The sequence below is a fragment of the Cavia porcellus genome, unplaced genomic scaffold, assembly GCF_034190915.1.
Source record: "Cavia porcellus strain 051 isolate PalLab524CR breed Dunkin Hartley unplaced genomic scaffold, mCavPor4.1 scaffold_5, whole genome shotgun sequence".
Lineage (NCBI taxonomy): Eukaryota > Metazoa > Chordata > Mammalia > Rodentia > Caviidae > Cavia > Cavia porcellus.
This window is the reverse complement of record NW_026947488.1, coordinates 36,362,371-36,387,974: the sequence shown is the minus strand read 5'-3', so window position 1 is coordinate 36,387,974 and position 25,604 is coordinate 36,362,371. Positions and strand designations below refer to the sequence as shown.

The following is a 25,604-nucleotide window of genomic DNA, read 5'->3' as shown; positions in this document are numbered from 1 at the left end:
CCCGGACACACCCTCCCCTCTCCCGCCCCTTCTGCAAGCTTGTGTTCTCTTCCCAGCAGTCTTCTGTTCCTTCGGCGCCGCCGCTCCCACGTCCGGCGTTACACGTCGTCCGTCTCGCTTCCCAGTATCCAAGGCAATGAGGGTGGGTTTCCTCACGTCACAATAAGGGCCACATTTTCAGGAGTGCTCACTATATCTATAGAATGACCCGGAAGGCTTTTGAAGTTTTCCGACGCTAGAACCTCCAGAGGTAAAATAGAGACGCGTGTGTTCCTAGGAAATGTGGTTTTGAAGTGCAAGGCGGTATTGGCTTGCCGGCTGTATCATGGCGGCATGACTTCTCAGTGTCACTTCCGTTCTTCTGCCCGGACGCGCTTTCTGATTCGCCAATATACTTCTCTGTAGCGTAAGGTAATGGGGCGCTGACCAATTGGCCGAGAGCTGAGTTGGACTTGTGGAGACCCGGAGCTGGAGCCGGACTTTTGCAGCTGTGGGCGCGTACGCTGAGGACAGGTGAGAGATTCTCGGCAAGTGAGCGGCGAGCGCGCGCTTCAGAGGACTCAATCAAATGCCCGGGGAGATGGGCTGCTTCTGGGATGATCCCTTTTCCTGAATGGCAGGGGAGCTGGAGGGAGTTGTTGACCCAGGAATCTGCGAAAGTGAAGCATCCTGCACCCGGCCCGGCGGCCGAGGACCGGATTCTGATTTCTCGGCCTCCGGCCCGAAGGCCCACCCCCATTTGATAATTCAAACGCTTTAGAGGTTTGTTTTGTGACAGGTAGCAGCACACTCCCGAGGAGGAGTAAATTTTTCTTAATCTGGTCAAGCGGGATCTCTGTATCCTAAAAGTTAAGTGTTAGTGAGATAAGAATAGTTTACATTTCTTGGTAGATGTCCTTGCAGTATCTGTCCAGATATTTCATTCACTCACCAATTCATTCATTCAACTATCGACCTCTCAGATCCCTTATTGTTTGAAAATTTGGTAAAAGCCATAGACTCATCTCCCGAGAAAAATGAACATTCTCCTCTGCACAGTTTTGCGTACAGCTTCAGAAGATGCGTGAACTAGTGTTCATTGTGTGCCCATGGTTAAGAATCAGTGATCTGGATAAGTGAGAGAAGGTGACAATGAGAAGGAAACAGATTTTACTATGTAGATAATTAAGAACTGGTACTTTTAAGGACCTGTGTTGAGAAGGAAGTGTTCATGTAATATTTGCTGATAATTGGGGCATTAGAACTTTCTCTCGCGTCCATCCTGTGTTCCTGAACTCTCCAGGAAGCTGCGGAAGCCTGTTTGTATGCAAGCTTCAGGTAGTGCATGCTTGTGCCACATCATGAACACATTCATTGTGAAAAGTTGGTACATGTATGGGACACACCTTATTGCTGTTACATCCCTTCCGTTCTCTCCCTTTAGCTTAGATTTCCAAAAACTCCATCTCCCTATTTCCAAAAGATCTGTTTCCCTATTTCTGTTACCTTTTATTTTGCTCTTTGATTTATGTATACTTTGGGTTTCTCATAGAAGCGAAACCAAGAAGTTTGTGTGTCAGATTTATGTCACTGAATATCATGGTCTTAAAGTGCATCCATTTTCTTACAAATGACTCCAGTTTAACCTTTTTATAGTGCTACATTGTGTATAAATACATTTTCTTTATCCATTCTTGGTTAATGGACATATAGGCTGCTTTCACAATTGGCATGGATTATTTTTCCTTTTTGTTTTGTTTCTTTTTTTTCTTTCTTTCTTTTTTTTCTGGTATCAGGGATTGAACTCATGACCTTGTGCTTACATCACTGAGCTAAATCCCCAGCTTGTCATACATTTTTAAATTTGCTTTTTTTTTTCCCCCTGCTTTTCCTGAGAGACTTGTCCCCTTGAATCCCAAGTTTGGATGTTGGAACCTTAGATTTTAGGGCATATATAAGAAGTATAAGAACACAGTGAAACTGGGAATCATTTGGATTTGAAAGCGTAGTCTGAGGATTATTTATTGACCAGAGCCTTTCAAGACTTGAGCACAAGCAACCCTAGTGAGGAAAGAGGTCCAGGTGAGACTTGGCATAATAACAAACTTCCCTCTGTCATTTTGGTGACAAAAGTAGAAAGACTTCGGGTCAGGAATGGTTCCCATAATGAATTGGACTCTGATAACTATGTCATTCTTTTCTCCACAGTTAACAAAATGGGGAGGGGAAAGGACACCAAAACAACATGATTACTTGGATCATAATGTTTAATGCAGTATTTGCCTTCACTGAGTAAGGAAGGAAGGGTGTCAGAAAGACAGGTGCTAAAGCAGGGTTCAAAACTTGCCCTGCGGCAGAGGGTTGAAGTTGCCTTGTGTCAGCTGATGTGGGATCTGTGAGGAGGCTTAAAGTAGTTAGTAAACTACATGGCATTAGAGATGATCAGATCATTGTAAACTTCCCACTTTATTGTTTGTAAGTGCTAGAGAGAAAGATTGAGAGAAGAGCAGTAGTAAAAGACAAGTGTGAACTAGCTGACTCATGGGGTCAAGGGAAAGGCAGATACTGCAGTGACTGAGGGGTCTTTCCCAACTAGGCATTCAAAAAGCACTATGTTAGAAGACCATCTTCTTTTTGGGGGGTTTAAGTGAGATCTTCAGATATAACTAAAGCTTTTTCTTTAGTTTCTTTTTAGACGATGACAACGTATCTGGAGTTCATTCAGCAGAATGAAGAACGTGATGGTGTGCGCTTCAGTTGGAACCTGTGGCCATCCAGCCGTCTGGAGGCCACGCGAATGGTGGTCCCTCTGGCGTGTCTCCTCACTCCGCTGAAGGAACGCCCGGACCTGCCTCCCGTGCAGTATGAGCCTGTGGTTTGCAGCAGGCCCACCTGCAAAGCTGTCCTCAATCCACTTTGGTATGAATTCTTTTAAAAACATTATAATGGCAAATATAGCAAGCTACTATTGTTACCCACTTGTACATATCATTCAGTGTGGGCAGGTTATCCAGTTTGAGATAAATAGTTGATGGGATTCTCAGGGAATGTGTGCTTATAGAAATCTCTCTGGCCTTACACCCCTGATAAAATTGGAATCGTACAGGAATGAGGGGCAGAGGTAGAAGGGGAAGACTTGGAAGTCACTATTTTGCTGATTATGATTCACTTTTGGCTTAACTGTAGACTTCATGGAGTGGCTTGTAAAGTATTTTCTAAGAGCATTCAAAAACTTTAGGCCATATTTTCACACTTACCTGGTGTAGTGATCCTGTTTGGACAGAAATAGTAGGCAGAAAAAATTTTAACTCTTAATGATGTTACTGTTAGTGTAAATTTTTACTACTTGACATAGTAACCTATAATATTTTTCATATAGGCATTATTTGAAAGACTTATTAAAAAAATTTTTTTTTAAGAGATGAGTCTCACTGTGTTGCTGAGCATCATTTTGAGCTTATAGGCTTGCATAGTCCTCTTGTTAGCCTCTTGGGTAGCTGGGATTACAAGAGTGCACCCCACTCAGCTGAAATAATTTTGAAACAGCTGGAGAGTATCAAAGTAAGGGAACATTTTTTGCTTTATTCATATACTGGTAGTGAAGCCATTTAAAAATTATTGAGGGGTTTAGAATAGAGAAGAAAAGCTGGGCCTGGTAGTGCACAGCTGTAATCCCCAGCATTTGGGAGGCTGAGGCAAGAGGATTGCTGTGAATTTGAGCCCAAGTTACATACGTAAGTTCAAGGCCAGCCTGAACTGCGTAGCAAGAGACTGTCTCAAAAAAAAAAAAAAAAAAAAAAAAAGAAAAGATTTACTTATTCTTCATTGCAACCTTTGATGAAAACTATTGATATACTTAATCAGCTGGAATTCTGTTTGCAGTGAAACTTTTCAGGCTTTTATCTTTATACGCACATATCAAGCACGTCTGTGATTTATTGAGTTTCAAATTTATATTTCACAGCTTTAAGAATGGTACTTTCTGATGGAATTTTTTTTTCTCACAGTCAGGTTGATTATCAAGCAAAACTTTGGGCTTGTAATTTCTGTTTCCAAAGAAACCAGGTATGTGAATTATTTTAAAAGAGGCTGTATGTTTTGTTTTAGCTGCACTGTGACAAAGTACTGTGAATGTGAATTTCTGCCCTTGCTGGTGGGCAGCAGTTCATGCTACTCCAAGTGATGGCTTCGTTAAGCACAGTATTGCATGCGGAACTCTTGGGCCTTTTCTGTCATGTGGTCTCATTGTCTGGGGCCTGGTCATTTGTCGTGGAGAGCCATACAGTTCTCTTCTTGAACATTTTCTGTAGGAGGTGGAGAAAATACGTCAGTTGTTTATATTTTACTTGACTGCAGTGTAGAGTAATTAGCTAAAAGCCAGGATACTGTGTCTAGAGTGCTTGGTATGACTCTCAGATATCCTTTATTTCCAGTGTAAGTTTGGGTGAATTTATCTGGAAAATTAAAATAACACTGTGGTGCGTACTGTCAGGGCTGCCCTGAGGGTTACACTGAGTCAAGAGTGTAAGTGATTCAGTGGAGTGGTGCACACGGTCTGTGTGCGAGCTCCGTGCTATGGTGTTTACTGGGCCCTTCACTTGCACATTAACAGGTGTGACCTGGGGGGGTCCGTGCCACAGGCAAACGGGAGCTTTTGAGGCCCTCTCAGCTGAGCCTGAAGCGGTTAACCCCTCAGTGAGTGAGGAGAGAGCAGAAGAGAGGTGGGCCCTCCGCAATCCAGGGGATCTTGCCCAAAGTCCTCCCTGCAGTTGACACCCTAGATGGGTGAGCAGGGCCTCCAAGGTGGCTGGGAGGGGCTGCAGGCCTGAGTTATGCACAGATGCAGCCCTCCCTCTGAGAGCAGCCATTGGGCAGTCCCGCCTGACCAGGGGTTCAGCTGTCCCCTCCCTCCTTGTCCTGCCCCTACAGCTGCTGTCATCTACTGGGCAGGACTTGCATTTGGTCACTCTGGGCTCACTGGCCTACAGGGAGCCCCTGTAAACTTGGGGAGAGACACCTAAGCTTTTGTATAAAGCTAAGGAGTAGTAGGATTAAAATCAGCTCAGAAACTATAAATTGGAAATGCTTCCACAGTTTTTTTTTTTAAATGTCTATGCTACTAAATACCAAAAGCATTTCCAAAATTGTGAATAGCAAGCGATTGCAATATGAGGAGAAAAAGTCTAGAGGGAAATATGCCAAGATGTTCATGTTAGCTGCCTGTGAGAGGATTTTTTTTTTTTCCGCTCCTGTTTTCTTTTCCTGAACTTGCCAATTTTTCTGCACTGAACATATTAATTCATTGATAATGACCAAAATAATAAACCTAACTAAAGGCTTTTGTCTTCTATACAGAGTGCTGATAAGGCAGATAGATCTCAGCCTTTTAATCTGCAAGACAGTGCTTAGCTGGTTTCTGCTAGTGAGTTAAGAGTGAACAGGTAGTCGTGGCCCTTGTAGCAGTGGAAGTAACAGATGTGACATGTGCCTTCTGTGTTCTCTTTGCAGTTCCCCCCTGCATACGCAGGCATCTCCGAAGTGAACCAGCCGGCCGAGCTCATGGCGCAGTTCTCTACAATTGAGTATGTGGTACAGGTAACTGCTCCATCCTGTGTTTACAAAACAGTGTTAAAAATCGATTTTTCTCTTGAAACTGTTTAAGTCTGTGGCCCTTCCCTATCCAGGGGCTGAAAGCTGTGGGGACAGCAGGTCTTACGCTAGGATGGAAATATTGGGCAGTGTTTTAAGGTCTTGACAGAGGCTGTAAAAAGGTGAAACTGATTAAACTCTAAACCTGGCATTTGTTTTAGTTGATCCAACTCCATCTTCTAGTTTAGTTCAGTTTGAGACACTTAGAGTCGTCCTGGACCTCTCCCTTCCCCACTCAAATCTAACCTAGTGGAGTCTCCCATGGTTTCAATCGTTAAAATTTCCTAGGAATCCACCCTTTCTCTCTCTACTTCTGCCTATCCTGGGCCAGCCACAGCTCTTACTTTACCAGTCTGCTAACTGCTGTCTTTGGTTTTAACATTACTGTTTGTATTTTATTACTTTACTTTGTTTTCTCACCTTGCTGGGGATTGAGCCCTGGGCCTTGGCCTACCAGATAAGCACTATCACTGAGCCACCATGCCCAGCTCTGTGATTCCTGTTTTATTCTTCATTGGTTTGTTTGGTTTTCAAAGGCAGTCTGGCCTCATCCTCCCCAGTGCAGGGCTAGCAGGTGTGCGCCACCTTGCCTAGCTTTGTGTTTTATTCTTGGTGCTTTTTTTTTTTTTTTTTTTTTTTTGGTACTGGGAATCAAATTCAGGACCTCATGCTTTCCAGGCAGGTGCTGCGCCACTGAGCTAAATCCCCTGCTCTGTGTTTTATTCTTAAACTTAACTTCTTAAAAATGTATGTGGCCTGCTGTGGTGGTTTATGCCTGTAATTCCAGTGATACTTGGAATTCAAGGACAGCCTGATCTACACAATGAGCCCCTGCTTCAAAAATTCCAAACAAGGGGCTCAATTAAGCTCAATGGTATAAGCGCCTGCCTGGCAAGTGTGAGGTCGAGTTTGATCCCCGGTACCAAAAAAAAAAAAAAAAAATTGCAAACAAACAATTAATATGTGTCTTTAGTTTTTTAAAAATGGCATACCTGTTAAAACTTAACTTTTTTTCTGTTCCTATTTTTTTGCTTATCTGCATTTTCTCTATTTTCTTTATAAAATGAAATGTGATATGGTAAAAAATGTTATATGGATTTGTTATATGGTAAAAATTTAAATCTTGAAAACATCCATTACTTCTCTGTTCAGAAACCTCCGTTAGTGGTTATGGCACCCTTTTCCCACCAGAGCAAAAGCCTGTCTCTAGGAGCTGGGGACTAGGGAACCGAGATCGCTCTACCTGTTCTCACCGACACCTGGCTCAGAGCCTTGGGCACCTCCACACCAAGTGCCTCTTTCTCTGCGTCTGTGCTACTCCCTCCCTCATCAGTGCCGCTGGGGTTTTGCTCCTTGTGACCCCAACTGAGGCTGTGGTGACCTCTGTGATACCCTCCACATTCACAGCAGGCCCTGTCCTTTTTACTCTCCCCTTGGAAACTCACTTCTCCAGTCAGGCAGGCTTTTGTGTTCACTCAGGCGTCCCCAGGACCCGGAACAGGGAAGTGTTGGATGAACCGTTGGTGGTTTGTAGCCACATCTGACTGTAATGACTGTGGGAAGGTTTAGATTAGGTCCATATGTGCTTTTCCCCTGACAGTAAGTGCAGATGAAGATTGCTGTTGGGTATCTGATTTGCTTTAAGATTAGCTGTTTCTGTGTAATACTCACGTACTGATCATCCTGCTTTCTCCATTGCCCGAAGCGAGGTCCTCAGCTCCCTCTGATCTTCCTCTACGTGGTGGACACGTGCCTAGAGGACGATGACCTCCAGGCCCTCCAAGAGTCCCTACAGATGTCCCTGAGCCTCCTTCCCCCAGAGACCCTGGTGGGCCTCATCACTTTCGGCAGGATGGTGCAGGTTCACGAGCTGAGCTGTGAGGGAATCTCCAAAAGTTACGTCTTCCGCGGGACCAAGGATTTAACTGCAAAGCAAATACAGGTCTGCGCCTCGTTTCTACAGAAGCAGGAATATTCCTAATAATGGAACCAATTGTCAGCATTCTCTGTTCAGGAATTGAAGTCCTTTTGTGTTTCAGGACATGCTCGGCCTATCCAAGCCAGCCATGCCCACGCAGCAGACAAGACCTGTGCAGCCGCAGGAGCAGGCTTTTGTTTCCAGCAGGTAAGAGGGGAACACTGGCAGAACAAACTGCAGTGGACATGGGGGCGGCTGAGGATGGGAAGAACCGGCTTGGGCCTGGTCAGTGTGGTGTATGGGAAAGCATTTTGATAAGATTGCAGTTTATACTCAAACATTTTCCTCCTCATGGACACATGGTTGGGTTTTGTTTTTTAAAGTATTGGGCCTTGAACTCAGGGCTTTTACAGAGACCTTTGTCCCCAGCTCTTTTTTTAAGTTTTATTTTGACTCAGCCTTGCTGAGTGGCCCTGTTGCCCAGGCTGGACTCAGATTTGCAATTCTCCTGCCTTAGTCTACTGGAGTATGGGATTATAGGCAAATGCTGGGCCTGTCCAAGCCAGCCATGCTTGTCATTGCTTTTATTTTTGTTTCTTGAGACAGTGTCTCACTATATAGTTCAGGCTGGCTTTGAACTCACTATTTAGCCCTGGCTGGCCTTGACCTTGTAGCAGTCTTCCTGCCTGGCCTCCCAAGTTCTGGAATTATAGGCATATACTACCATGACAAGCTTCGTTGTCTTTTTTGAATCTTCCATAAAACTAGCACTGGAAATGCCTCTTTGGGTGACCTCAAACAGACTCACAAGCAGGTCCTCACTTCATTCAGCTCACTGAGTGCCTGAGTCTCCTCTGGGCTGAGCTAACACGCAAACTTGATAGCTTGTGTCACCCAGCGTGTTGGAGATCTCTGGCTCTGCTCAGGCCAGTGTCACTACCAGTGTTTTTCCTGAGTCAAGGGGAAAAACAGATGGAACCTTCAGCACAATGTTGGTCGTCTACAGAGACAGACCTTCGGTGGGCATGTGCTTAGGATTCCTCTGCTACTCAAAATTTAATTACACTGATTTCTTTATTTTCTAATTGATGTTTTTCCTGCACTACATGTGAAAATTACTATATATTAGGTTAAGTTATGTCCATGGCTAGGTGATGACGCACGCCTGCAGGGTATTCGCTCTAGCTGCCTAGATAGGGAAATCGAGTTCAAGGCCAGCCAGGTGCCAAAGCACAGTCAGAGCCAGGCTGGATGAGACCCTTTCCGTCGCTCAGCCAGATGAGAGATAAATACATACATTTTCGCAGGATTACTCTGAATTGTTTTGTTCCTATAGTCAGAGATAACTTGAGCAGTTGTAAGTTTTTTCTCCTCTGAATGATTATCTCATAGAGAAGTTAGGATGTGTCAGCAAGAATTGCCTATCAGGGTACTTTATTAGGTCACCATTGGTGTGTCTGCCCCAAACCGTCCAGGTTTCTACAGCCCATTCACAAGATCGACATGACCTTCACGGATCTCCTTGGGGAGCTGCAGAGGGACCCATGGCCAGTCACACAGGGAAAGAGGCCTCTGCGATCCACAGGGGTCGCATTGTCCATTGCAGTTGGCTTGCTGGAGGTAATCTGGGATTGGCGGGCGGCCATGCCACTTTGCACCTAGACTTTGATGTATTGGCTCTTTCTGAAATTCTTTCATGACCTAGGCCATCCTGTGCCATAAATCAAGGAGTGCTTTACTTGTTATCCACAGGGAGGAGGCCCCATAATGTTTTTGAAATGCTAAAAAATAAATTAGAGCAATAATAGGTGCTCACAGTAAATTAATAGTGTATGAAGCCAGATTGGGAGAAAATAAATGCTGGTTTTCTGCACCTTCACCTGCATGGTTCCAAGGTATCACTGGTATTAACAGCTGAAGAGGGTGTGGGTGCGATGCCCAGCACACCCTGAAGGACACTTTCAAACAGGTTGTCTTTGGAGTACTTCTCCAGGGAGGGTGAACCTGCCCTTGTCAGTGGGGCCGTTCACAGCTGATGCACTGCTATTTACTGTTGTAGGTTACTTTTCCAAACACGGGAGCCAGGATCATGCTGTTCACCGGGGGACCCCCCACGCAGGGCCCCGGCATGGTGGTTGGAGATGAGTTAAAGGTTCCCATTCGTTCCTGGCATGATATTGAGAAAGATAATGCGCGCTTCATGAAAAAGGCCATGAAGGTGGGTGTGACCTCACGCTGCGCTTGTGGCAGTGTAGGGAGAGGTGTGCGCGGTGCTCTTGCTGAGACCAGCCACCCTCCTCCTCTTCACAGCACTATGAGATGCTTGCTAATCGAACTGCTGCAAATGGTCACTGCATTGACATTTACGCCTGTGCCCTTGATCAGACTGGGCTTTTGGAGATGAAGTGTTGTACAAATCTTACTGGGTAAGTTGAGTGGGGACCTGGAGAAAGAGCCTTTTATCTGCAGTGCTGGGGCTTGAACCCAGTGCTTCATGCACCTGGGTGGGTGCGGTACTGCTGAGCTGCACCCAGACGGAGCTCCAGAAGAGTGTTATCTAAGGAAAGAGAATGAGTGCTGAGCCAGAGGAACAGGGGAGCTCTCAGATGCTGTGACAAAGTCCTTAACGTGAATCTCTTCCAGGATGAAAGGTTTATTCAGCTCCCTGTCAGGTTTTGGATGTAGCTAGCTGGCTCCATTGCTTTGAGGCCCACACAAGGCAAAACTTGTGGCAGAAAGGGCCAGTAGAGTAATGCTACTCGCCTCCGAGCCACCAGGAAGTAGGGATGCAAAGGAGAGGAAGGGTCCCTTCAAAGACTCACGCCTACGGACCTGCATCTCCTGGCAGCTGGGCCAGCGGGGCTCAGGAACCAGTCAGGCCCCTCCTGCTGTCCAGGCCTCACCTCTGAATGTTGCTGACCTGGGGGTCCGGCTCTCGAGGTGGGGTCTTAGGGAGCACCTCACATTTAAAATGTGATAATGCTGCCTTTTCCTGGTTCTTTATATTGCTGATGGCTTCCAGTCCTGCTGCTCATGTTCCTTGTTTGTCTTCTACCTAGAGGCCACATGGTGATGGGAGATTCATTCAACACCTCCCTGTTCAAGCAGACCTTCCAAAGGATTTTTAGCAAAGATTTTAACGGAGATTTCCGAATGGCATTTGGTGCTACTTTGGAAGTAAAGGTATGGTAGACTTAAAGTGTTGTGGAGTCAAAGAATTATCGTGAGTCCCACGCTTAACCTGATGGTGACCGTAGCCTGCTGGACACAGGCTCGGAAAGGCTGTTCTGACCAAAGGCCTGGGGCTGCTACTTCCTGTGGCTCTACCAGTTCATTTGGGTCAGAGGGGTGGGCTGGTGTCAGGAGCAGTGCTGCGGCCTGGGGGCAGGCAGCCACCACCCTGGTCAGTATCCCTTTGGCTATCTCTAACCTTTATACTCTGCTGTGATCTGTTTCAGACCTCTCGGGAGCTGAAGGTTGCAGGAGCCATTGGCCCATGTGTGTCTCTGAACGCGAAGGGGTCGTGTGTGTCAGAAAACGTAAGCAAAACCCCATTGCCTGGGCCTGGCCTGCAGTGACACCCTTAGAGTATTGAGCATGACAGTCTAGTGAGGAAGGAATGCAGCACTGTCCGTCCCTCTGTCCGAAAGATTGGGGGAGAGACTGACAGCCAGAGAGCTTGGTGTATTTCTGAGGGGCAGAGCCGAGCAGAGGGACTCTGTCCCAGGTCTCCACACTGCCACCTACCAAAGGATGCTGTGCCTGGGAGCCTCGAGGGTCCTACGAGTCTGGGTGCAAGAGGGGGCCAGCCAGCGGAGCACTTCAGGAAGGAAGATTAGTTCTGTGCTTTTGGAGATGCCAGACAGCAGAGGCTGCCACAGGTTGTTGGACAGCAGATGGGACACGCACCAACATCTGTGTTCTCTAGTAACAGATGGTGAGCATGGAAGTCTACCATCATGTGGATAAGTATTTCCTCTCTTTGGCCATTGGGCCAGTGCAATCTCCCCAGGGTATCCTTGCTGGGTGACACGGGCATGACCATCATCAGTGTCATCTTCAGTGGATGGAGGCTGGACTATAGAGCTGGACAAGAATTCGGAAAACAGGTCTCCCGTGTGGTAGCTGTATGGCCTGGGCAGGGCGTGTTCATCTGGGAAATGGGGATCATATCAGCATCCACCTTGTGGCCTGTTCAGAAGAGATGGGGTCGGGTGGGGTTCAGAAGGAGTAGTTGGCAAGGCCCAGCGCACTGAGGCCTGAGTGTCCTGTCTATGGAGATTGAGGGATGATGATTCTCATTCTGTCTTTACAGCGTCTTCATCGAGGCATTTAGAGGGTAAAGAACTTATGTACTGCAGAAAGAATGTTTCAGGGCACAGGAGAGCTTGGGTCATGCCGTGCCCTGTGTCTAGTGAATGGTTAGTGAGGCACAGTGGGGAGGAATGCAGGCTCCTTGACCTGCTGGTGTTTCTTGGGTATGGACCTCGAGCATCCAGTGATGAGAAGCTCTGCTCCCTGCAAGAGAGGCCTGGAGAGGGCAAGGCGAAGCGAGCCTCAGCCCCTCTGCCTCCTGGGCCTGCTTAGGACGCATGGGCAAGCAGAGTACACCCCGATGTGCGGCTTCAGGGAACCTCTTCCCCCCTGTGACTCGGGGCTGGCTGCTCCTAGGCTGGGTGCACTCAGCCCTGGCAGGGCTCTGTGGAGGCCCAGACAGTGCCCACTGTGCCCGGCTGTCTGTGCCAGAGTGGGTTCAGGGCAGCACAGGCAGCTCCTAATGCCGAAATACTTTTTTTTTTTTTTTTTTTTTTTTTTGCCAGTATTGGTGCTTGAATCCAGGCCTTCACATTGAATTACACCCTAAGCCTTTCATATTTTTATTTTGAGACATATATTTTATTTAGCTCATATTTTTATTTTGTCTGTCTATTTTGCTGTGATGACAGAATGAACTTTTCAGAGTCTAGTGACCTCAGCTGGAGATTATAGGTATTTTCCTCTTGCTGACACTTGCATTCCCATTTCACTGGACCTCTTGTTTATCAGTGAAAAGCAGCCTTCATGCTGCTGCAGTCCCACTGAGGATTCTGTATAAAAGCATCTAGTTAGAAACTAATACTTTACAGCTATTATGCTGCAACTCACTTTTCTTGTATTGATGATGATAAAAGAAGTACATGGGTACATGGAACTTTCAGTCTAAGATGATTCTTTCTCTTACCATTACTTCTTGCCCCATCTTGACTTGGCCAATCTTGATTTTGTTGACTTCAGTGTGTGTAATCTGTCTGATATTATGACTTGTTCTGAGTGTATAAAAAGCTTAATTCTAACATACTGTAAATGTACTTTTCACTTAAGTTTACATTTTCACCTCGTAGATGTTTTGAATAATCTGGCTCATCATCAGTACCTGTCATCAACAGTCAAGTACAGAGTTGATATTTTTTTGTACCAGGATTTGAACCCTGTGCCTCACGCTTGCCAGACAGGCACTACACCACTGAGCTCTATCCCTGGCGCAAGGGTTGGTTTTTGATGTTGAATTCCTCTCCTAGGAAATTGGTGTGGGTGGCACGAGTCAGTGGAAGATCTGCAGCCTGGACCCCACGTCAACCCTTGGCATCTACTTTGAAGTCATCAATCAAGTGGGTTGGATTTCTCCACTTTTTTAATGGCATAGAGTCCTATTTTCTGATTTTTTATAAACTGGGGTTCTCACAGGGCTTTTTTGGTAAGTGCATTTTGCTTTGGTATTGTACAATTCTTCATGCTGGTCTGGCTTGATCTTCTTTTACCCTTCCAGGGTTTGGTCAGACCACAAATTTGCTTTGGTGCTGAACTCATAAGTCATAAGGAGTGCCAGGGCTTTTACCAGCCAACCCTCACAGTGTTAGTGAGTTTCTGAGTGTGTCAGTCTTCACTGGCTATGAATTGGAAGCATATGAATAATTGGAAGAATTCTGCAGTGAGTTTCCCTACAGTCACTAACTCAATTCTGTAACCAGATTTTTAGGGTAGTGCTTTGTTATGTATCTGTTGGTCAGTCCTACTTTTTATGCACTTTAAAGCAGTTTGTGATCATACATTTAGTTCATGCATCTTCAACATGCATGTTCTTCACTGGAGTGTGGTCTGGTTTGGTTTTTCCCCTCAGTGCTGGCGATGAACCCAGGGCCTTGTGTATGTTAAACACAGAAACACATGCCGTACCCCTGAGCTACACTCCCAGCCTCGAGAGTTCAGTAATGAATGTGTTTTTTTTTTTTTTTTTTTTCCCCCTGAGTCAGAGGTTATATACATAAACAGTGCAGGCGTTCAGTGTACCATTCAGAACACAGCAAGAACCTCCCCAGCCTCGTAGTTTATTGTTCTAGGCAAGCCCAGCAGGCTCTGTGACTGTTTGGGTTGTGTCTATGACTGTAACTAGTGTGCGGCCTCTCGCCCTGCAGCCCAGCGCCCCGATCCCGCAGGGAAGCAGAGGTGCCATCCAGTTTGTCACACAGTATCAGCACTCCAGCACCCAGAAGCGCATCCGTGTAACCACCATTGCTCGGAAGTGAGTCACCTGCTTCCTTTCTGTTGAGCCCCTTACTGGTGATTTTCTGGTGAAGAAATATTTTAACATCCATCTGTGGGTCTTTCTGATTTCTTCTAATGTGCTCCCCAGGCCTCCCTGGCTCAGTCGATTAGAAAAGGAGGCAGCACTCCTTGGTAAAACCCAGTTGGGCCTACAGGTGCTTGCCTGGAAGAATCAGCTTTCATTTGAAACATAGTTCATTCAAAGTTCCCACCACTGTGTGGGCACAAGGCAGGAGGATTACAAATTCAAGCCCAGCCTGGGCAGCTTAACAAGATGCTATATTAAAAGATAAAAAGGTTTGAGGATATAGCTCAGTGAGAACTTTGGACTCAATTCTAGGTACCCCTTCCAAAGGGTTATTTTTCATTGTTTTAATTTACTAAACAAGCAACTCAAATACATTGTCCTTGTTAAAGATTCAGGTAGGATATAAGTGCTGTTGATCTATATTTGTGAGTTCCACGTCCAAGGATTCAGCCCACCTTCAATACTACGGAAATACTAGGAAAAAACAATATTGTGCCTATGTGAACATGCTCAGAGCTTCCCATGTTTTTACCCAATCAGCAGCATAACAAGTGTCCACGTAGTGTTCACATCATATTAGGTAATACTAGTGATCTAGAGGTGATTTGGTGCATACAGGAGCGTTTGTGTAGATCCTGGCAAATGCCATCCCAGTTACGTCCATACGTTGTGTCTCCATACACATTGTACAGAGTCAGCTGTTTCTGAGGCTCCTCATGCACCCTCCCCAGAGTAAAGGCTCCTTGTTCAGCCTCACAATCCTGTTTCTGTGAAGTTGTACATACACTAGGTGTTTATTGTACACATGTACAGCAACTTCTCCCAGTGTTCATGTTCGTTTGCTGTGTGTGTATCTGTGTACACCTACAGTGTGCAAGCCTGGATCTTGTTTACTTTGGTGCTCACGCAGTGGTGTGCAGTTTGGCTGGCACACAGCTTTCCTCTGTGAGAGTACATTTCAAGCCTTGCCCTCAAAGTGCTCTGTTCATGTGTCTAGGGCCTTGCACACACAGGCATTCTCTTGCCAACCTCTTTGCACAGTGGTATTTGCATACTGCAAAGCTGCTCTCCTGAGAAGCTGGTTTGCACTCTGTGCAGTAGGGTGATGTGAGTGCCCTGCGACTTCTTTAATGATGGATGGTATAGGCTTCAGTGCTCTGCAGTGGCGAGAGCCTCACTTGGAGCTGTGTTTTTCCTTCCGTCCTTGAGTTGTCTCTTCCTGTGTCCTGGTCGTGTGAATTTAGCCTTTGTACACCTTTGTAAAACCTGTTTCTTTTCCTTGTCCCCTGAGGTGCAGATTCTTTCTCTAGTCTGGAACCTGTTCCTGGTCTGGCTGCTGTCTTCTGGACTTGTTCATAGTATCTTTGTTCATCTGGAAGACATGGAATGCGCACTAATCACTTTTTTCCACAGAGCTGATGCCAGAAGGTCATTTTGAGTCTGTAAACATTAGGGGTTTCGTAGGATGATGTCGAGAAAGGAACTTTAGACAGAGCCTCTGTGTCTTTCGGTGTCTCCAGCACATGGTGGGGCTTGAGCATCTGAGACAGTATAAGGGTGACTGAGCACAAGCTAGGTGCCTCACCCTTTCCCTATTGCACGAGCATTTCTTGCATCCATGCTGTTCTCAGCGGAGGAGCAGGATCTGTGCCTGTGTGGCAGTGGTGGCCCTTGCATGTGGTGCTGCACTAACTGTGGAATTGTCAGTTGGGCAGATGTGCAGAGCCAGCTCCAGCTCATAGAGGCTGCGTTTGATCAAGAGGCCGCAGCAGTCCTGATGGCACGGCTTGGCGTGTTCCGGGCGGAGTCGGAGGAGGGCCCTGACGTGCTCCGGTGGCTGGACCGGCAGCTCATCCGATTGGTAAACTGGGGATGTTGGCCCTGGGGTCAGCCTTGGTCTGTGCCTTAAGTTGTTACTTAAACCTGTTGTTTTATACATCCAGCCAGCAAAGACGAATGCCAGAGTGGGTACTCTGAGAGCAATGTGGAAGGAGCATAAATTGTGCGTTTCCCCTGAGGGCTGACATTAGAATAGCCAGGCATAGCGCATACACAGGAGGGTGCAGATCTGCTTGTGCAATGGCTGCCTTGGATGAGGGCTCCTGGTGCGTATTTGTAACCAGAAGCAGACGAGGGAAGCCTGGTGGCCCTGTGAGCCTTTTGTTTGCCCCTTGATGTCTCTAAGAGTGGCTTCTCAGAAAGTGCTAGTATTTCTGTTCCTCTAGGATTTTAGAAGGAGGACGGGCAAGCAAAGAGCAAGGGGTTGGCAATGGCTTCACGTGGGCCATGAGCCTCACAGGGGACCCCTGTGTGCAGAGTAGGCTGACAACAGGGAGGGAGCCGTATCCTTCAGCTTGTGCTGAGGACAGTGGAGGGACCAGTGTCATGGGGCTGTGCTGGCCATGGGGGACAGACGCCCTAACCTCAGGAGGAGGACATAGACTTGGGTGAGGCTCCTTAGGCGGGGATGTGGTATATGCACAATGCTCGCACTCACACCTAACGACGGCACAGCAGGTGGATCACAGGGAAAGGGCGTGCTGCGACCAAGCATTCTGTAGACTCGGGAAGCTGAGACCAAGGCAGTGGCAATGGATGTGGAGGAACAGGAGACATGGAGCCAGAAAATGTGCTGAAAGGGGAGCTGCTGGGACTCAGTGAAGTGACTGTAGGAATTAGAACCCGGGCTGGGGATGTAGCTCAGTGATGGAACCCTTGCCTGTTGTATACAGGGCAAGTTCAGACCCCAGCACTGAGGTCAGAAGGGTTACTGCTGTCTTACCTTTCCAGGGGGGTAACCGCAAGTCTCATGGTAGAAAATGGGGAAGAAGAAAACTTTAATGTGGACAGAGGTTGGTTTTTTTTTTTTTTTCCAACATAGTGGCTTCTTTTCGATAGGTTGAATGTAATCTTATAAAAATATATCAGAGTTAGCCTGGTGCCTGTAATCACAGCACTCTAGGCAGTAGATTTCTATTTATATAGAAAGCAGCCCGGCGAATAGGTGAAAGTCCTTACTGGTGCTCAGAACTGGACACAGGGAAACTGGAGTGACTGGTGTGGTTCTAATGTTCATGTGTTACCAAGGCAGCAAGGATGAGCGTGGGGCCACCTGCGATTGGCCGCAATGAGGAGGAGTGAGGAGAGCAGGGAGCCACTGAGGAAGGCAGAGAAGGCTTGCTCAGGCGGTGAGGGTTAGCTGCAAAGGAAGATGAGATCCAATAGGAAGGTGATCATCACTAGTGGCGAGCTTCTTAGCAGTGGACAGCTTAGGTCTGTTGGCTGGAGGAGAGGTGTGATCAAAATAGAGGCAGGAAAGGAAAAGCAAACATTTTGGTTCACGGAGGTGCCGTGGAGAGGAGGAAAAGCACTGCGTCACAGCACAGGGTGAACGCATGTGGCTGTGCCCCCCACTGGTCAGCATGTCCTCGCAGGCTGCCCCAGGAAACAGTGCCTCTCAGAGCCAAGCAGCCAGCAGGTTGGGGCAGCCTGGCCAGTGCTGCCTAGGAACTGCAGGGATCGGAGCCACGGGCTCCTCCCTGTCTGCCCTTGCAGCTCTGTGGAGCTCATGGGAGGGTGCAGAGTTCAGGTGGGAACAGCGCTCCTAGTCCAGTTTTCCAGTGACACTAATCGAAGTTTTTTTCTTCTTTTTTTTTTTTTTTTTTTCCTTTAATATATTTTCTCTCAACAGTGCCAGAAGTTTGGACAGTATAACAAAGAAGATCCCACCTCTTTCAGGCTCTCAGATGCCTTTTCTTTGTATCCTCAGGTGAGGGGGCTGGGGATGTGGCTTTGTGACCAGTGTATGCCAAACGCACACATGGCCCTGGGTCCTGCCCGCCCTCAGCACCACAGAAGGGGATAGGAAAGGAAGAAGCCACCAAAAAAGAAATACACATTTACCATAGAACAGTGAGCATCAGAGAAATAAACTTGCGGGTGAGATGAAGACTCCTGGGCTTTGAGTCTCATACTGTAGGTGATGAAGGTCAGTACACCGTTGCTGACTCTCTGTAGTCGTCTGTAAATGAGGACACTAGTCAATGGCATCCCAAGCCCTGGTGCAGTTTGCTCATCTGTGGAAGGTGGAAGGGAGGTGTTGGTCTGCAGAAGGGGTCTGCAGTCTCTAAAGCCAGGAAACCCATTCTTCCTGAGGGGCCCCCCTCACAGCCAGCCTGTGGCTCAGGCATGACACCCGGGTGCTGCTGGGCCCCAAGCTGAGACTCTGGAGAGCCTGGTGGAGCTCCCAGCCGGGGTGGCTGCTGCGGTGCACTGTAGTGAGGCATTTGAGGGTGGCGGTGAGAGCTTGGTGCCCGGGGCCCTGGCCCAGGCTAGAGGGTGGCTTTGCCATGTGGAGCGCATGAGGCTTTGGCCTTGTTGCTGTGCTTCAGTTTCTTCTCTGGAGGACGTGAATGGCCTGAAACCTTGCTGTCCTGGCTCCTGGGTGGCCTCACAGTTCTGTCAGGCATTCACTGTGCCTGGTGCATGGGTTGGTTGCCTGCCAGCCATGATGGCATATAACTAACATGGGGAGAGAGGCCCAGGGAACTTGACGCATCTAGCAGAAGCATGTTTTCTTTTCTGACAGCTCCTCAGAGACAGCTAAGCCTGTCCTGCCCCTGTCATCTGGGGTAAAGAAGTGACCTCTCCAGTGTCTTCTCTGGCCCCTTTTGGTTCATGCTTTTCTCCCTCCCTCACCAGCCCACGTCCTGAGCACCATCTGCCATTCCTGTCCCTGTGGCCCCCGTCTCTGCCTCCTCTACCTCTGCCTTGGGTCTGCATGTGAGGTTACTCCAGACCCCTAGCTTTGGGGAGTCCCCTGCTACCCTTGCTGTGGGAGTTTCTTGCCTTGGATCCTTAAAGTCCCAACGGTCCCTTTTCCTCATGTTATTTCATGTATTAGAGAGCAGGTGGTCTCTCTTCACAGCTTAGGTCAGGGACTCTGAAAATGAATTTTTGTTTGATTTTTTTGCTTATAAGGAGGCTTTGACATAACCAGAAGCCCACTTTAAAAAAAAAAAACTTTGAAAACCTTTTGCTGTGGTAGAGTTTGCCATCTTAATATTTTTAGGGTGTGACTGAGTGATGTTAAATAGATTCACATCATTGTGCAGCAGTGTCCAAAGTTACTCATCTTACAAAGCTAAATGCCATTGACCATTGTCCTCATTTACAGCCCCTTAAACAGTGACTCCCCACTGCCACATCTACAGCTCCTGTGTCTGTAACCCCAGTGGCCTTGCAGTGCCTGGGTGGCCGTGCCTGCCAGGCTCAGGCTCACAGCTGTGTGTCTGTGTTCTCTCTGTCCTGAATGCAGTTCATGTTCCACCTCCGAAGGTCGCCATTCCTGCAGGTGTTTAACAACAGTCCTGACGAGTCCTCCTACTACAGGCACCACTTTGCACGGCAGGACCTGACCCAGTCACTCATCATGATCCAACCCATCCTCTACTCCTACTCCTTCCATGGCCCCCCAGAGGTGAGCATGCAGATGCCCCCTCACTGGAGGGCAGAGGGTTCATTCCCTAGCAGCTTGCTCTCAGAGCTGGAAAAAAAAAAGCAAGGAAATTTTGAATTTTTGTAGCCGTTAATATTTCTTTTTTTGGTACCAGGGATTGAACTCAGGACTGCGATCTTGCAAGGCAGGCGATTTTGCTGCTGAGCTAAATTCCCAGCAGCATTTAACATTTCTGAGCATTTAAGAAGAATCCATAGGAAAATCTCAAAAGATATATTAAAACCGTGTTTTTGCAGGAGACAGTAATAGCTACAAAAAACTTAATAACAAGGGTGTTTTTTTTCTGAGTTCATATACTTCTCTTTGTAATTCAAGTCTTACAAAGTGTCTAAAAAAATATTGCTAGAAAAAGAAAAAGCTTTGTGCAGAGAAACAGTAAGTGAACTCCTATAACAACATTACATAATAATCCAAATACTCGGTAATGGAGAAATAAGTAATCTAAGATATACTAGTTTATGTAACATAAGATACACCAAGTCCTTATGTGAAAATGTTACATAAAAAGAAAGTAGAAACCTTTTTTAATTTATCTATATGGAATACAGCAGTGCTCAGTTTGTCCATAAAGTCCATTTGATCTTTAAAAAAATTTTTTAGTTTTTTTTTGTTTTGTCCTGGGGCTCGAACTCATGACCTCGAACTTGCCAGATAGGGACTTACACCACTATGTTAAATCCCCATCCCCTAGTTGTGTTTTTTAGAAAGCTTCAAAAGTGACTCTGTAGAAATAAACTAAAATGTTGATATTTGTTATACTTGGGTACATATTTTAAAGTTTAGTATCAGTTAATTTTACTATTACAAAAATCCTGATAAAATATATTTTATAGGGGCTGGGGATTTAGCTCAGCAGCATAAGCGTCTGCCTTGCAAGCAGGCAGTCGTGAGTTCGATCCCTGGTACCGATAAAAAGGAAAAAAAGACCAAAAAAATATATATATGTATATATTTTATAGTGAACTTCAAGAACTTACTAAGTGCCGCTTGTCTCAAGTACAGCTAAAGTAGATTTGAGAGGGAGATCAGACTGATAAGATGAATTTCTGACAGAAAACCAAGGATGTTTAGAATCAGTCCTGGTTTGCACTGGGGTCACAAGAAGCCACTTATTTCTCTTCTTACTTGGTTGTTGGGGGTCCATTTCTACTTGAGGTGAAGACTTGGAGCTCCTGGGCTGGGGAGGTGGAGAGGTAGGAAGCACTGGTCTGGCCTGGGGTGCAGGTGCCTGTGCTGTGGGGTTGGGATCACGATGGCCACCTCTGTGCAAGGGTGAGACCTGACGCCCTCCTCTCTCCAGCCGGTGCTCTTGGACAGCAGCAGCATTCTGGCTGACAGAATCTTACTGATGGACACCTTCTTCCAGATTGTCATTTATCTTGGCGAGGTAAGATGACAGCATTGCTTTGTTTCCTAACTATTTATTGTTTCTGTTTTCTGGTTACTTATGAATTGGGTTTTTCATGACATTTGAAGCAAGAATTCAGTAGTATTTGTATAATTTACAAGAGTAGTATTTACTGTGAGAAAATCTCAAGTGGTCCTTTTAAATCGATTTTTTTTTGAAATTTTTTTTAGGAATTGAACTTATGACCTCATGCTTGCCAGGCAGGCACTGTGCCGCTGAGCTATATCCCTAATCCTAACTATAATTTAGTATTTCATTTTTTTTTTTTTTTTTTGTCTTTTTTGTTTTTATCGGTACCAGGGATCGAACTCACGACTGCCTGCTTGCAAGGCAGGCGCTTATGCCGCTGAGCTAAATCCCCAGCCCCAATTTAGTATTTCTGAAATTGTTAGATAAGTGAGTTTACTCTTCCTCATTAAACATGTGGTATATAACTGATGTTCTCCCAAGGTTCTGTGAGAGTAGAGTTTGAGTCTACAGCTTTTCTGATGGAAGAACCTTGCATAGGGACATCAGTCTGGCTCCATGGGTCCCTAAGGTGGCCATGGACCACTTCAGGGATGAGAGTTTCTCTCTCTCTTTTTTTTTTTTGGTGCTGAGAATCAAACGCATGACCTCGCGCTTGCCAGGTAGGCGCTGTGCCACTGAGCAATATCCCCAGCCCTCTTTTCCAAAACTTCTCTTCTCTGGTCTTCTCTTTCTTAGGGATTTGTGCCTGGGGAGGGAATAGCTTCTCAGAATTTCTGCATCTTTATGAGAGGAGAAAGTATTCTGGTTTTGTTGTTGTTATCCTTTTTGTTTTGTCTTTTGTTTTAATCACACTAGGAATTGAATCCAGAGAGTGCTGAGCTACACCCCCAGGCACTTTTTAAGTTATTTTATTTTGAGATGCAGTCTTGCTAAATTTCCTATGGTCTTGAATCTGTGATCCTCCTGCCTCAGCCTTACAAGTAGCTGGGATTACAGGCATGTGCCATGCTGCCCACATTACATCCACATTATAAGACACTTTGTCTTATACCATGTGTTGTTGCCATTCAGTAAGTTGCTTTGGTGATTGATTTGGCTTCCCAACGTCCAAACAATGCAAGTGACTGCAGATGTTCTGAAGGGATACAGATTACGTTTCTGACTTTCCTGAGTAACTTGGAAAGTCTTGCTTTGCAGATCTAGCAGGTGTCTTAGAACTTGAAACTCACCTCTGCCCACCCATTGCCCAGGACCCTGGCCGCCCAATGAGCACTGCAGCTGTGCCTTTGGTCCTGTCATTTACTTATCTTGCACCTTTTCTGGTCAGGTTCCAAAGGGGAAGATGTGACACCTTCCATTTGTTTGTTTCTTGGTCAAAAGCTCTCACTCTGCTGGCTGTGGGTGTTCTCGAGCTCTTGGAGCAGTGGGAGCTGTGGGCACCTCCTCTGGCCCCAGTGAGTCAGAAGATTGAGATGCAAACAGTGGTGGCTGGCACCTCCCAGAGGGGAGAGAAGAGTGCAGCAGGAGGCTTCTGAGGAGAGGCCTCTGATGTCAGTCACTGTGATGTTTTGTGTTTTGGCTTGCTTTGGTTTATTATGTTATGTTGTGTGGTATTGGCAAGTGAAGCCAGGCCCTTTGTACTGAGCTACATACCCAGCATTTTTTTTTTTTTTTTGAGACAAGATTTTATTAAATTGCTGAGTTGCTTAGGCTGGGCGCAAACTTGAGATCCTCTTGCCTCAGTGTCCCAGAGTGCCAGGATCACAGGCAAGCACCACTGCACCCAGCTCTTGCAGTGTTTCTCTCCCCTGCCTGGGGAGGAGCAGGGCTGGGCTGGGCTGTGCTGTGCTGGTCCCCCTGGCCAACTACTCTGTCTGCCTGCCTGAGGAGAGCATGGTGTGGGTGCTGTTGGGCAAAGAGAGGGGGCTGGCAATGAGGTAGATCCTTCCCTTCGGATGTGAGGGGTTGGGGGCTCTACGAGGTAGCTGGGGTTCAGGGGTAGCTGGGGAAGTTGACTGGAGACTCCTTGCTTAACCAGTCACCATGCAGGTGGGAAAGGGATAGGACAAGGCTTGTGGCCAGCATCTCTGGGAGGAGCTCCCAGGTGGTGTCCTGGACGCCCCTCCTCCGGCCCCACTGCCTCCTCCTCCTCCCAACCCGGACCCCTACTCTGATGTGTGACTTCACTGCAGCTGGCCCTGCCGGGCCAGGGAGGCACTGCTGAAAGGCCTGGAGTGGGACTGGCGGCAGCCACCGCAGCCTCCCTGGCAGTCCCCTCACAAAGGCCTTGTGGCTTGTTTCTGTGCAGACCATAGCTCAGTGGCAGAAGGCCGGCTACCAGGACATGCCTGAGTATGAGAACTTCAAGCACCTGCTGCAGGCTCCGCTGGACGACGCGCAGGAGATCTTGCAGGCGCGCTTCCCCATGCCACGCTATGTGCACACGGAGCACGGTGGCAGCCAGGTAGCTGCAGGCACTGCGCCCAGGGCTGCGGGATGTGGTGAAATAACCGGCAGATGGGAACAGACCTCCATTCCATTTGCCTCCTTCTGCCCCTAGAGTGCTGCTGTAGAATGGTGGGGGCGATAGGGAACGTACCAGCGCTTTCCAATTGGACGCCAGTGCACGTGCACCAGTGAGGCTGCTGTGCAGTTAGGCTTCTAATTTCACCGAAGGAACTTAAAAGCTTATTTTGCTATATTATACCGATATGAATGCCACTTTTAACCATTAAACTTCTTTTTTTAAAGGCTCGGTTCCTTTTGTCCAAAGTGAACCCGTCTCAGACGCACAATAACCTGTATCCCTGGGGACAGGTGAGGAACCGTCAGGGATGTGGGAAGGAGAGTAGTCTGCTTGTTAAAAACTTGTAAAATCCTATGAGTTGGTCCCGAGACAGAAAGGGTAACAGGGGCATTTTTGCTGGGGGAAAGACACCCACCTGGCAGTGACATGGCTGAAGCAGGTTGCGCAGGGTACACAGTGAGGGCACAGGGTGAGGCTCTGCCTGGAGGCACAGCGCCTTTCCCTCTCTTCGCAGTGCCCCTCCCTCCCCCTCTCCGTTCCCTTTTCCCCTCCCTCTCCCTGAGCAGTGCTTTCCCTCCCTGCAGCGAATGCTTCCTCTAGGTGATTGCTCCCAGCACCTCTTGTGTGTCTGGGACTTTTCTGATTTCTTCTAATATTTTTTAAAAATTAAACTTGTTTTTGAGATAATTACCAATATGTGCAGTTGTAGGAAGCAATAAAAACAATGAGCTCTGTACTCTTTCCTCATTTTCTCTGCATAAGCGACCTTGGGAGGGGAGGTACATGCTGGAGCCTGTGTCTGCAGTAGTAGGGGGGCGCTGGCTGGCTTCAGCTGAGAGCAGTGCCTGTGGGCACTCTGAGGCGGGCAGGTGCTAACAGCTCCAGAATTCTCTGCCACTGAGCCCCTTCTTGCATTGCAGGAAACCGGAGCTCCCATCCTCACTGATGACGTTAGCCTGCAAGTGTTCATGGACCACCTGAAGAAGCTGGCTGTTTCCAGTGCCTGTTAGGTGGGACCCTGTCTAGGTGCCCCCCATTGTTTATAAAGGCTTTGTGATCCTTTTCACTTTCCTGGCCGCTTTTACTAAGTAATCAAAGCAAACTTTGTCTGTGTGTCTGCAGGTTATAATTTATTTGTATACCTGTGTATGTCCCTTTTCTGTACCATAAAATCAAAAGATCATAAATGTTTTAGTAGATGTTTATGTACTTTTTTGTTGTAACTTTGAGCCTTTGTGAAATCAGAGATGATAGTTCTTGGCAGCTTATTTAGATGCAGGTCTGAAGGCTCTTCAAGGAAATAAAACTGGACGAGGAAAGTGCTGGCTGATCCTGCTGAGGCACATTTGGGGGTCTGAGATCCCTGTGTGTGTTCAGGCCACGTGACCTCCTGAACTTAATCGTCATGCTCTGTCTGAACACTGGGTGACCGAGGAGGAATAAGACATGTGTACAGTTCTGTTGGGGCAGAGGAGGTTGGGGCCGGACTCCCAATTGACTGGCCTGTCTACAATCCAGCCCGTGACATCCACAGCAGCCGACAGCCCGAGTAACTCCAACACTGACAATGCATGCGCCTTGGGCATCAGGAAAATAACTTGTTCAGGTGCTTTTTTAAAAATCCAAGTGATAAGTACATATGGTCAGAGCAAACACCTTATCCTGGGACGCTTATAAACCGTGCCTTTCTCTTCCTGATCCTAGAACTGCACTCAGCAGCTCCTTCCACGTTTTTGTTATTTTGTAGTTTTGTTGTTGAAGTTTTAGCCAGTATCTTTGAATTTCTATTTATAGAATGAGGATATTGCAACCTTCTTTCCACCCCTCAGTTTTTATATTATTTTTATATTATCAAGATTGGTACAATTTATATTTTAGCCTATAACCTATAATTATATTTTTGTCTGTTGATTGTGAAAGCTTAATAAAGTACATTTACACAACTGTGCTGATGTAAATATTGTTCCTCTCCAAACCAGATGGTGATCATATTTTATTATTATATTTTCCCAAGACTTTGTGTGA

The 25,604-nt window shown here is 46.9% G+C and overlaps 1 protein-coding gene across 3 annotated transcripts; it reads left to right on the top strand.

Moving 5' to 3' along the window:
- Nucleotides 1-15: 15 nt before the first annotated feature.
- Sec23b (SEC23 homolog B, COPII coat complex component) lies at nucleotides 16-25,523 on the top strand. 3 transcript variants are annotated; one of them, XM_013159769.3, is made up of 21 exons: nucleotides 16-142; nucleotides 406-513; nucleotides 2,675-2,898; nucleotides 3,987-4,044; nucleotides 5,488-5,574; nucleotides 7,334-7,570; nucleotides 7,668-7,753; nucleotides 9,022-9,166; nucleotides 9,606-9,764; nucleotides 9,857-9,972; nucleotides 10,606-10,729; nucleotides 11,005-11,085; nucleotides 13,105-13,194; nucleotides 13,999-14,105; nucleotides 15,864-16,017; nucleotides 17,848-17,925; nucleotides 19,474-19,635; nucleotides 20,975-21,061; nucleotides 23,361-23,516; nucleotides 23,804-23,869; nucleotides 24,500-25,523. In XM_013159769.3, exons 3-21 carry the CDS (start codon nucleotides 2,678-2,680, stop codon nucleotides 24,587-24,589), a joined length of 2,304 nt encoding a protein of 767 aa, XP_013015223.1. In that variant the 5' UTR covers nucleotides 16-142; nucleotides 406-513; nucleotides 2,675-2,677; the 3' UTR covers nucleotides 24,590-25,523. The 3 variants fall into 3 exon arrangements, with proteins under 3 accessions (XP_013015223.1, XP_005006635.1, XP_023415950.1); XM_005006578.4 differs by having other exon boundaries at nucleotides 2,664-2,898; XM_023560182.2 differs by having other exon boundaries at nucleotides 106-250; nucleotides 2,664-2,898.
- The last annotated feature ends 81 nt before the right edge of the window (nucleotides 25,524-25,604 follow it).